A 12,319-nucleotide genomic window follows, 5' to 3' on the forward strand; every position below is an offset into this window, starting at 1 on the left:
GTCTTTTCCACTTATGTATTCAGAATCTGGACAATATTCCTGTATCGATCAGTACTGCCTAAACTCTGCTCCAGTGTAGACTTGCCTCTTTAAAGAACATTATACATTGACAGAGGAAAACCCAGCTTCCTCTCAGATTACTCAGTAATTTTAGGCTTGACTTTGACCACATGCAGCACTGGCGCTGCCTTTTGGCTAGCTTCACACTATAGAAATACCATAAGCATTGAACAACCACTCTGAAGCCTTATTTGTTCTTCCTAAACCACATTTAATACAGTGGAACACACCACTCTTCTGAAGGGATTCAGAACCTGATTTAGATATTGGCAGACGGGTAACTCCGTCAAAGCGGCAACAGATATCCCTTCCACCAAAATATAAATTTCATAGAATATAATGGGATTTAGATTTCAGCTGATGAAGATATCTGTCACCGTTGTGACGGAGTAACCCGTCCGCCAGTATTCAAATCAGGCCCTCAGTCCCCAGATGTACATTTCTAGACAGTCATCAAATGACTGTAGGCATTTCATGCAAATGGGCACTGTTGCTCTTGGTAAGAGGTCACATTACCTTTTTTGTTCTCTAATGCCCATTCCCTGTAGGGAAACTACAGCTGTCCCCTTGACTTGTGAAAACCTCCGTGAGGAATCTATCAATCTTGGCGTTCATGTGGCAGTGCAATAACTTTTAAACTCTGATCTAATTCTTGAAGCCCCATAGAGAATGTCCAGAAAACTATGAGGTCTATTAGAATGCTGCAGCCCTAATTCCCCAAAGAGGTAAAAGGACATTTATCGAAATACCTAGTTTTGGAGGTTGTGTAAGACTCACGTTAGTGTCCCAGTGCCCATACATTGGCATGGGGTACTGTGGACAGATGTTTATGCACTGATAATCCTTAAAACTCCTTATCTGACTTTTGGTTTTCTTATGGTGCATTTCAAAGGGGGTAGCAGAGTTCTCAAGTAAAATTGATTTTAAATGTTTGACACTATGGATCCACTGTATAATCAGATGTTTGTAGTATCCATTAAGTCACTGTTTTCTTTTTGTGTTAGTAGTTTTATTAAGCACAGCATGGGTAAGGGCCATACGCTTTGAAAATGGCTGTTTTCGTGATTAAGTGGTTTGTTTGGGTATCACAAGTGCCTGAGTTGGGTTTATATTTATTAAAAGTGCTGATAGGGTTATGGAATTCTTTACCAATTCTCAAAATCTCCTTGGTTGGGCATTTGGCAGCATTACAGATGTATTGTTAGTCGCAGGACTGCTTTTCTTTTTTGATGGACTTTCTCTAGTCTTTTTTTTTTGTTTGTTTTTTTGTATTAGTATCTTGATATGCTATGTTTGATTTAGACACAGCCAACACGTGTTTTGTCTTTGCTAGAATTCCTCAAAGGTTCTACATCTTAAGAATACCTCAGCCGAATGTTCAGACCAAGCTATGATACAATTATTTATAAGACCTCTATATAATTGATGCTTATATTCTGCAAGACCAATAGAGTATAGAATAACACGTTTCCAATATATAAAGTCTCAAAATGACCAAAAGTGTAAAAATTCTAATATCCCATAGTCAAGGATGCTGTCGCAGATGTCACGACCCGTGCCTGGGTGTAGCTGAGAAGAAGAATGGAGTAAACGACTACTAGTCATGTTATTGAAATGTGTGGTGTACATCTTTGAATCAGTGTACCATTCAATTTTCCCTTTTGCCTGCTAACATAAGTGATTTATGCTTGTAATTAATACTCTATGGTATAGACTATCCATTTTTATGAGAAATATTTTACAATAAGTGTTTACAGATTTAAGTACTACAAATTTCTCTGAAATTGTTTAGACATCTTGAATTATATCATGTGAAATATGGATCTTGGTCCGGGGACAAGCGTTGAGCGAGCATGTTTTTAAAGGTGCGCGAGTCCTGTAGTTCTTCCACTTACGCAGCCAACCAATAGCAACATCATAAAGAAAAGTCATTACCACACATTAAACAAAAACATGGGAGGCATTAACAGAAGCGACATCCTGAGAACTATTCCTCCCTCTCTCTCTACTCCCTCCTAAACCTACAAAAAGGTATTGCCCAAGGGGTATAATGACCTTGTCATAGACTTCCCTCCTTGAGAATTTACTCTGCAGCTCCGTATATATGGGGTAAACAGTAGGGCTAGGACCCACCTGGGCCATCCTGGCTTGTCACACAATGTCTTACATTACAGTGCATATACATTTCAGCTAGGCGTGGAGGCGAGTGAGAGCAGGCATCTTCCGGACACATGACATATCCTGGCCCCCAGGCAGTGCCCCTGCTGTTGGTATTCCAGTACTATACAGGAGCTCCTCAGCTAGGTGTCAGCCATTTTCTGCTCCTGCCCACACCCTCCCCCACCCAAAACTGTATTTAAGGCCCGGGCTAACTGCTGTACACCTTTTGTGCCATGGAAAACAACTTTGTACAAAGAGTTTCCATCTGAGTGGGAATGGGGAAAAGTCTTTGGGGATATGATGTTCCTTTGGTGTGATTAGAGAAATGCCTTTGTACCTTTTTCCCCAAACCACCTGCAACGCATGGTTTCCTTTCTTCATTTGACTGTTATGGAATTTCACAAAATCCCTTAAATTCATCTTGATACTAATAGATAATAATTTGATTTGTAGAGCTCCCACTCCTCTCATGGGATAGTATCTGATGTTTAAGGTTCCAGAACCTTTAGTCCAGGAGAAAGGCTCAGGGTGGCTGGTGGCAGAGGAGTCTAAACAGCATAATTGTGGAGAGGTTTATAGCTTTTTCAAGAGACGTGTGTTACATTGTCTTAATATTCATGGAAGATTGTTTTGAGTGACATAGCATTGCCTCACTGGCGAAGAGAGCTGATGTTGACCATCAAGAATCTCTCCTCACTGGGGCTGAGCGTGAAGGGTTTCAGGAGAAGGAACTGGAAGAATGAAAAAGCTGGTCCCGAGTTAGGGGTTAGTTGACTCGAGAAAGATGTTGGAACATGCAGGCTTTCAGTATCAGTCTGGTTAAGACTGAGGCATTATTGCATCATCTAGTGGTTGGATAGCAATCATGTGAGTTTTGGTTTCAGGCATGAGGAAGGGAAACATGACTGTAAGGTGATATGAAAAGCTAAAACAGCAACGGTTGAGACGAGCAGTATGAAACTATGATTAGTGAGGATTGTGGAACACCATTAGAGCGCCATGCTGGCTATGCCATGTAATGCAAAAATGAATAGGCTGGAGTGATTGACTGTCAAAGCTCAGACAGAGCAAGTTAGAAATCTGTAGCTACCAGCTGGTTCTAATGAGAATTGTTAAGATTCCTGCTGCCGCAGTGTGCTGGATTGGACTATGTAATTCATGTTGAGAGAGTGAAGTAGTTCATGCAAGCAACATGTAAACGTCAATCATTTCAGAATTTTCAAGAAAGGAGAGTTCAGAAACGTGAATGGTAGATGGAAGGTAGAGTTGTGGGGAGCTGGTGATGTTTGTGCTCTGTTTCTTTTTGATTTGTAATGCCACAGCAGATCTCTAGCATTATGGGCGTACACACCAGTGTGAACAGAAATGCTTATATGTTTAATGATAGAGGTCGTTCTCGGTGTTAAGGCAGAGGCATAATAATTTGAGAAACCGTTCAGAGGTGAGGTTTGCAGACTGGATTAATGCTGAGTGGAGGGGCCTGTTCAGAAGATTAGAAGGTGGAACTGATGAGTGTTCAGAGAATATGGTCTTAAATTGTCGTCTATGTAGTGTATTGTAATTTGATTTTCAGCTCCCTATTAAAGCAAATTTCTGCTCTTTTTCCCAAAGCTGACGACCTTGATCAGAGGGGTATCTGGTTATTTACTGTGTTCACGCGTGCAACGTTTTGTCTTGAAGCACATGGTTGTATTATAAACTGCAATGTGCAGATTCCACTAGACACACTTATCGAAAGTTATTCGATTGTATAGCTCAGTCTCACAGCAACTTGCTATTTCACAGGAGGATGCAGAAGTGACCAAAGCATATGAAGAGGATGTTGAGACACCACCACCAAGAAACATTCCATCTCCCGCACAGCTGGACCCAGACGCCCACATACCAGTCATTAATTTAGAGGATGGAAGTAAACTGTTGGGTGAAGATGCACCACAGAACAAGGACTTGGTTGAGTGGCTTAAATTGCATCCTACTTACACTGTCGATATGCCGAGTTACGTACCAGTAAGTAAATCATTTTCTGGTCGTTTTGTTGACTTGTTGCATGCAGTAAAGTATCACTCGGGTAAAATATGCTTTAAAAAAACTTGCATTTGTGTTTACTGTGTGGTACAGAATAGCGCTGTACTCTTTAAAATAAGTGTGTATTTTTATTATTGCAGTGCCATCTAAACTTACTTTTTCCATTGTTTGTGCTTCTACTTCCTCTCCAGTGCCAGCAGGGGTCAATCACAGCATCACTGCTGTCCCCCGATTGGAGAGCAAGTGGGACCTTGCAGAGGAATCTGAGGCTAAGCCCTTCGATACCCTTCAATTACCAGTTATCCATCCCACCTTGGGGACAATTCTGCACTTTAGTAATGAGCTTAAACTTCCGTTTTTAAAGAGTATAGCGCTGATTAGTAGTGCTTCATCTTGCATGATAACAATACATGCTTTTATATTTCCTGCCGCTTCCTCTTAACCTTGTGCATGACCTGCTTAATTTAATTTCGTTTAGTTCTCAATACCTGATAATCTTGTTTACGATCTATTTAGGACCCAGGTTTCATCATGCTACATTAGCGCATGTCTAAAACACACACCTTAACCTCTGCAAGTGTCAAACCTTATAACCCGTAGTTACAAACAAAGAAATTAGCATGACGATTTTTGACTGAATTGTTCACGTATTTTTAGCAGTTGCGTCATAATAATCCTCCTTAATTGTCTGTTCTGTCCACTGAGTGTACCTGTATCAACTCATACGCCTGTGAAAAGCACAGTATATTAAATGATCCTTGAAATGTAGTTTTAAGGAAATTGCTTTTCCCAGTAGATTCCATGAAACGGCTGCAATTATAATTCAGACTGTATGATTAAAGACTCGCAAACTGAAATGTAACCGTGTTTTCTTTTTATAGAAGAATGCAGATGGACTATATTCCCCATTTCAGAAGCCTAAGCAAAAACGTCATCGATGTCGAAATCCTAATAAACTGGATATAAACACCTTGACCGGAGAGGAGAGGGTGCCTGTTGTAAATAAACGAAATGGAAAGAAGGTACTTTATTTTTTGAACTCCTACGGGTCATGATTCATAATCATATTAAATAAGAAAAGTCTGTTTGGTCACTTTTGGTACACCATTCTTGTTTCGTCTCAAACCATTCCTGCCTCAAACATTGTCCAAGAAAGCACACCTGGCATTTGTTGAATGAGGCTTCTCTGTTATGAACTATAGTCCTGTGTTTTTATTTGTACAAGATACTCTCACACGTCATAGTTAATGCATATAGCGAATTATTGTCCTTCAGTAACTGTTGTTTTAACCTACTGACTCCTCTACTGTTTTACATAGTCATTGTTAATGTGTAAGAGACAATGTCTAATAATACACCATTAAACCTTGCCTTTTTTTTTGTACTACAGTACACATGTCAGTTTTTTCTTTACGTCAGTCCTCGTAAGTTGTTCTTTAAGTCCTCTTCACACTAATATGTCTGATTTTTAATGTCCGTTTTACAGACACACTGGCACAGGTATATGTATATATATATATCAAAAGCAAAACGGTCCTTATTGTGGCACGCTTTCTCAGCTGGTGCACACGGAAGGGACGGACCTTCCCTTGTTTTAAACTCCAAACAAAACATTTGTAAATCCGTAGCAATCCAACGTGTTTCAACCAACAGGTCTTGTTCACAGTGTGAACAAGACCTGTTGGTTGAAACGCGTTGGTGGTGGATTTGGTGTTGTATGACATAATTAATAAAAGGATCAACTCTCCTGGAGTGCTACGGATTTACAATTGTTTTGTTTGGGGATAGAGCTAGGCTATGTCACCCCATCATTTCTCGACGAGGTGACTGGTGATGTTGTCATGTCGTGGAACATCCAGGATGAGTCTCACTGAGGCATTTTGGATGTGTTTCTTCAGGTCTTTCTGGATACTGCTGCCGTAGAGGGCATTGCTATAGTAGGGTCTGCTGGTAACCAGGGCATGGGTTACGGTTCTGCTGCAGTCCTTTGGGATCCATTTGTAGATCTTCTGGAGAAGTCGGAGTGTGTGAAAACAGGATGATGTGACTGAATTCACTTGGCGGGTCATGGTGAGTGATGAATGTAGGATGAAACAGAAGTTGCGTGCGTGGTTTGTTGGGGACAGGGGGTGCAGAGGGTGGCTGGCCAACAGGAGTCATCCCAGGCTGATTTAGAGGGTCCCAGGTTGAGGATCTTGGTCTTGTCAGAGTTGAGCTTGTGGAAGCTGTCCCTTATCCAGGCAGCAACTGCTTCCATCCCATCCTGGAAATTCTTCTTGGCAGTTGTGTTTTCGGTCAGTGAGATGAGGTGGGTGTCGTCGGCATTGGAGACGATGTTCAGCCCATGGTTCCTGTCGGTGGATATGAGCGGGCCATGTAGATGTTGAAGAGTATGGGGCTCAGGTAGGAGCCCTGTGGAACTCCGCAGCTGATCTCTGTAGGATCTGACAGGTAAGGCGGGAGTCTGACTGTGTTCTGTTGGACAGTAGGAGCATATCCATTGTAGGGCCTTTCTGCGGATGCCAGCTGCATGGAGTCTGGAGTGGAGGGTGTGGTGTGAAATCATGTTGAAGGCGGCTGATAGGTCCAGTAGGATTAGGGCTGCGGTCGAGGAGCAAGCGGATGTCATCTGTGGTGGCGAGGAGGGCGGTTACCTTGCTGTGGTTGCTCCTGAAACCTGACCGGGAGATGTCCAGGATGTTGTCCTCAATGTGTTTATGGAGCTGTGTGTTGGTAGCCTTGGCTGGGAAAGGCAACAGAGATGGGGCATTAGTTCTTGCGGTCGAGGGGCCAGCTGTGTGTTTCTTCAGGAGCAGGCAGATCTTGGCGAGCATCCAGTCCTCTGAGAAGGTGCTCTATCTATGGAACAGTTGAGGGTGTGGCAGAGCTCGCGTGCGATTGAGGTGTTGGCTTTGTTGAAAATGTGGTGAGGACAAGGGTCCATAGGGGTTCCGGAGTGAATGATGCTCATGATGGAGCAGGTCTCGTCCATGGTGAGGGTGGTCCAGCGGTGCAGGATCTGTGATTGTTCAGAGGGTTGGGGCTGGGGGGTTGTTGGAGGCCTCAGAGGGTCTTGGGGTCCAAAACTGTTGTATATGTCATTGATTTTTCGGTGGAAGAATTTGGCTAGTCTATTGCAGAGGTTTTGAGATGGAGAGATGTTTGCAGTTTCCGATTGGGTTTGGCAAACTCTTTGACCACGGCGAAGAGCTCTTTGGTGTTGTGTGTGGTAGCGCTGATACTGTCCTGCATGGTGGCTTTCCTGGTGGCTCTAATGAGGTGATGGTGGGATTTGATGGCAGCTTTGGAGGCCTCGAAGTCTTCCGGGAACTTGCTGTTTCTCCCTCTTTTCTCTAGCCGTCTGCTGGTGCGCCTGGAGTGCGGGGGAGAACCAGTTGGCCTTGTGGTAGTGTTTAGCTGAGGTGTTTTGGAGAGGTGCTAGTGTTTTGACTCATTTGGAGATCCATTGGTGAAAGTTTCGCGCTGAGATGTTAGCGTCTGTGGTGAGGGGCCGGGGATACTTGCTGAGAGTGTTGGAGAGCTGTTCCTTGGTGTTCAGGTTCCATTTTCTGCTTGGGGCTTGGAGAGTGTGGAGGTGGATGGTCGGTGTGATGGTGAAATGAATGCAGTAGTGGTCAGTCCAGTGAAGCGTGTTGACAGTGATGTTGCTGGTGGTGGAAAAGATGGCATTGCACATGTCCAGCGATGTATGTTGGTGTGGTAACCAGTTGCTTTAGTCCTACTGTGGTGAAGTTCTCGAGCAGGGAAGTGGTCTTGATGTCGTTGCAATGGTCGATGTAATAGTTGAGTTCACTGAGGAGAAAGTTAGTGGCGGCGAGTGTGTGGGGAGAAATTAAGTTGATGGAGTTGCTGAAGGCTTGGCAGAGGCTGCTTGGCCTGTAGATAAGGGTTCCGCTGAAGGTAGACTAGAGAGTGGCATGGATCCGGAAATGGAGGCGCTCCATGAGGGGGGAGTGTTCTGCTGCATTGGTTGTCAGGCAGAGGGTGGATTTGTGTTTTATGGTCAGTCTGCCACCTGGGGTAGAAGGCTGATCTTTGCGGAGCAGTTTGTAGTTGCTGGGGATGGTGATGTCCTGTGCTGCCGGTAGGTGTGTCCATGTTTCTGTGAGAAAGGCGATGTCTGTACAGGTGGAGTCTAGTAGGTCCAAGAGTTCTATAGCGTATTTGTGGAGGGAGCAAATGTTGGGGATGATGCAGCTGAGGCGCTCTAGGTTGGTGTTTGATGGCTCAGTGGCAGGAGGTTCAAGTGCTTGGTGTAGGGTGAGGGTGCGGTGACAGTAGAGGCAGGAGAACGGTCCATGGGTGTCTCTGGGTGATGCGAAATGGCAGGCGGTGGAATGTCCTGTGTTCAGCTCGTGGAACAGTCTGCTGGCATTCTTCTCTCCTCCATGCCTGGCCAGGGAGTAGTGGCTGCTCTTTATTTTTTATTTAATGTGGAAGTGGATCTGAGCTGTACCGAAAGAAACAGGGGATACTGTATGGTTGACCAGCAGCTATTTCTTGGCTCTGCATGGCACAAGTAGGGTAAACTTGTCCATAAGATGATTATATCCTGCTAGTTTTTTTCTCTGCCTGAAGTTGTGCTATGATGTGGCCAAGGAGGAGTCGCCTGAGGGCATTAAAGTGCATTTTACTAGGGAAACAGCTGCAACCTCCACATTGCCCTTGGGGTGTTCCAGTTCTAGGCATCTGATGGGCTATGATACAGGATTTGGTCCACACCTCTCCCAGGCTATAGTGCCTAGACTCCAAAGTGCATAGTTTCACTCGTTCCATGTTATAAGATAATTAGGTGTGACCCTCTCTGAAACCAACCACCAATTGTTATTTCTTGAGCATCAATTTACTAGTGAGGAATCTGGAAATCTAGAAATGTATCAGAACAGCAAGTTAGGTTAACGATCTTTGTGATGGATACTTTACCCACAGAATGCTGAATGCCTGCCTATCTCCCTGGTCTGAGGAATGGTATTGCAAATAATAAGGTGCCAATTTTCTTTTAGTTTAAAGTACTTTTATGTCAGGGAGTAAGTTAGTCTTATCTCTGACGGTAGGAATTAACATTGACCTTATGATGGTGCCATACTTAGTTCAGTTTAATCATATCCATGAACTTCAATTCATCAAAAGGCCAGGGGTAGCAGAAGTGACATCGCACGCTGTTTGACCTTTACATTCGCCCACACATACATGCTTAAAAATATTCACACATACACATGCCCTCTTGCATGTTTTTACTTACCTCAACTGCTAGGGATGGTCATATTCCACCTAATTGTACTCCAGTTTTAATATACTAAAAGTGAATAATATGTTCTTCACTATTAGTGTAATAACAATTGACGAAGGAGATTGCTCCCCCAACCGATGTCCATTCGGACGAGCTGTTGCTGTGTTTCTGGCACTGATTTTGCCACCTCTGAGGCTAGGGGTCGCAAATGCAGCAGAGCATACCAGGGGGTCGCAGCTGCGACCTCTGGTGACCCCTAATGACGTCCATTATCAAATTCCAGAGAACAAATCGGAGTCTCGTGCCACCACTTAGAGACAGGGGAGTATTGCATTGGTTCCGGGTCCAGTCTGGCACCTGGGGACATTATAAAGGTGAGGAATCTCTAGTTAGAATATCAACCAGAAGAGTGTTACTGAAGGTAACTAACTTGTTTATTCAGTAACATTAAGTCCTTTATTTAAATTAAAATGTTCAATATCTTGTACAGCAATTAGTAAATATATGGTAGCATTAATTGTAATTTTAAAGTTTTAAATCGAGATTTGTAAAATGACTTTATTCCTGTTTGTTGCCATTCTTTTTTTTTTTTTTTTTAACACTGTCGTCATACCTTGCTGAAATTGAAATGTACAGTTTAAATAATGGTAGTGACGGAAATCAAGCTGGAATCCCACCAAAAGATCTTGAATATGCCTTTTTCAGGGAATACACTTTTCATTGGCATTAGCATCGATGTCTCCTACAAAATATAAGGAATTTCCCTGACACCTTTTCCACTTCCTCCCCACAGTTTTAGGAATTATCACCAAATACTGGAAAAGTGACTTCAATACGACACAATGAGTGCTACTTCAGAGTAGTGGCCACAATCTCCACTCATTACTCCCACTTATTTCACACTCTAAATCAAGCAAATCCAACTCAAATAACTGCTTCGAGAAGATAGCCAGTTAAAATAACAGACATGCATAAAAACAACAGTTTTTATTAGAGGTGCTTCTTAGGAAGAAAACTGGGATCAAAGAAAGCATTTGTACCTATCTTGGTTCTAAGCAGTGGATAAAGATAGAAACATCAAGAATGTTTTCACAATATTGTCAAGATGTGTATTTCCGCCTCCAAGTCACGAAAAGCACACAAAGCACCTATGTTTCAATATGCAAAAGAAACACTTCCAGTTACAAGTCCTACCATTTACCCTAACGTCTACACCAATGCTCTTCTCTGACTACATAATTATGGTATTACCAACTGAACCAGAAGGTAAATTTGTCCACCCACATTTAAACTGATGCGTTGTAGCCACTTCAAAGAAAAAATAAATGCAAGATTTCCAGGTGGTGGCCATAGTGTAAACTGTTTTACCCAAAGGTAATGTTAATTCATGTTTGTCAAATCCCAACCAGTTCCTTTGCTGCACATGAGAACATAGCAGAAATGTTTAGAGGTCTACTGTCAGTACTCTGGTGCTTGGGAAGACAGATTACTGTTGATGACAAAGTTCCAATTGCTCCCAATGTGGGCAAAGGCCAAACATATAATTAAATCACTCTATCCCTCCCTGCCAAATTTCATCTAGAAGTATATCTGAGATTTTTCGGAATGCCTCTGGTAATTGAGTCTTAATTATGTAGGCTAAAGTCTCCAATAAATATTGACTATTAACAACAATGGGATTGACAAAAAGGGACTCTGTATCAAGATAGATGTGGATTGGAGACTGCCTTTTTCCTTGATTCCCAGGTACGCGCATGCCTTACTACTCTCTCCATTTTTTCTTCTTGAATGTCTGGTTCCCAAGGATTACACTTCAGACACCTGAACTTGTCTTCTAATACAAAATCAGTAACTTTAGTTGGGGAAAATGCTATCCAATTGCTGGTTCCTAAAGACTACTATGTCAGTGGAGGCCATTGCCATGGACCTTATAAGATCATCACTGGTGCTGGTTGCCTAAAAGGCCCAAAAGTTTGACGAGCGAACATCATGTTGTTTTGGCCCTGCTATGCAAACGTTTTTGTTTTTTAAGAAACAAAACCATTTGTTCCCGGTCCCTGATGTGCTTGGGAGTCTTCTCAAATACAAAGAATACAGCTTTTGCCAAAGCAATTCGATCTTTAGGTGCCTACATACAAACCAGAGGCCAATTCCAAAATCTAGCCCTAACCGCTACAGATGAAACTTTTCCATCTCGGTCAGCACAGGTAGCATTTTCAGGGAAGTCTGCAGTCATTTCGCCTTGCAAATTGACCAAGAATGGGGCTCCACAGTCATCAGTACTCAACAGCAGATCCAGGCCTGCTTTTTTCCTTCCTATTGTACCCCCTGCATCTAGGTAGGGGATAATAAAATGATACTTTATCATAGGCTAACACAGTATTTAACAAATAGATTGTTAGTAGCTTGTAATGCAAGCACGCTCTGGTATTCATTAAAAGAAAAAAAGAAAAATCATCTTCCATCCTTAAGGATCAAAGTCCAACTTTAATCTCTTGCTTCTTCTCTAGGGGATTGCATGTGAAACTAGACAGCCCATAGGTTGGGTAGTGGTATAGAGAAATCAGTGTAATTATAAATGCTGTCCTGGTACTACATCCTAGGGCTATTATTGAACATGTGTTGTATCTAGCACTTTAATTTATGTTTTTGGGAGGGTAAGTCTTAACATTACTTAACTATAAATCTGGAAGTCATTCCGTTTTTGAAAGTTTGGAAAAATATTTGGAGGGAAAAAGATACAGAAGATCTTTCATTTCTAAAATCTAAGACCAAAAAGGAAGATGTGAAAAACTGTATTCTGTCTTACCAGCTGTTCTGTCA

At 42.5% G+C, this 12,319-nt stretch overlaps 1 protein-coding gene across 4 annotated transcripts in view; it reads left to right on the top strand.

Moving 5' to 3' along the window:
- Window positions 1-12,319, top strand: part of CHD7 (chromodomain helicase DNA binding protein 7) — a 552,230-nt gene that overhangs the window by 531,161 nt on the left and 8,750 nt on the right. For 3 of the 4 annotated variants that reach the window (XM_069220233.1, XM_069220234.1, XM_069220236.1), the window contains 3 exons: window positions 4,006-4,227; window positions 4,437-4,580; window positions 5,127-5,267. In XM_069220233.1, coding sequence (XP_069076334.1) covers window positions 4,006-4,227; window positions 4,437-4,580; window positions 5,127-5,267 — 507 coding nt within the window. The remainder of the gene's footprint in view (window positions 1-4,005; window positions 4,228-4,436; window positions 4,581-5,126; window positions 5,268-12,319) is intronic. The other variant, XM_069220235.1, reaches the window with a different exon arrangement.

The sequence above is a fragment of the Pleurodeles waltl genome, chromosome 2_2 (genome assembly GCF_031143425.1).
Source record: "Pleurodeles waltl isolate 20211129_DDA chromosome 2_2, aPleWal1.hap1.20221129, whole genome shotgun sequence".
Classification (NCBI taxonomy): Eukaryota; Metazoa; Chordata; class Amphibia; order Caudata; family Salamandridae; genus Pleurodeles; species Pleurodeles waltl.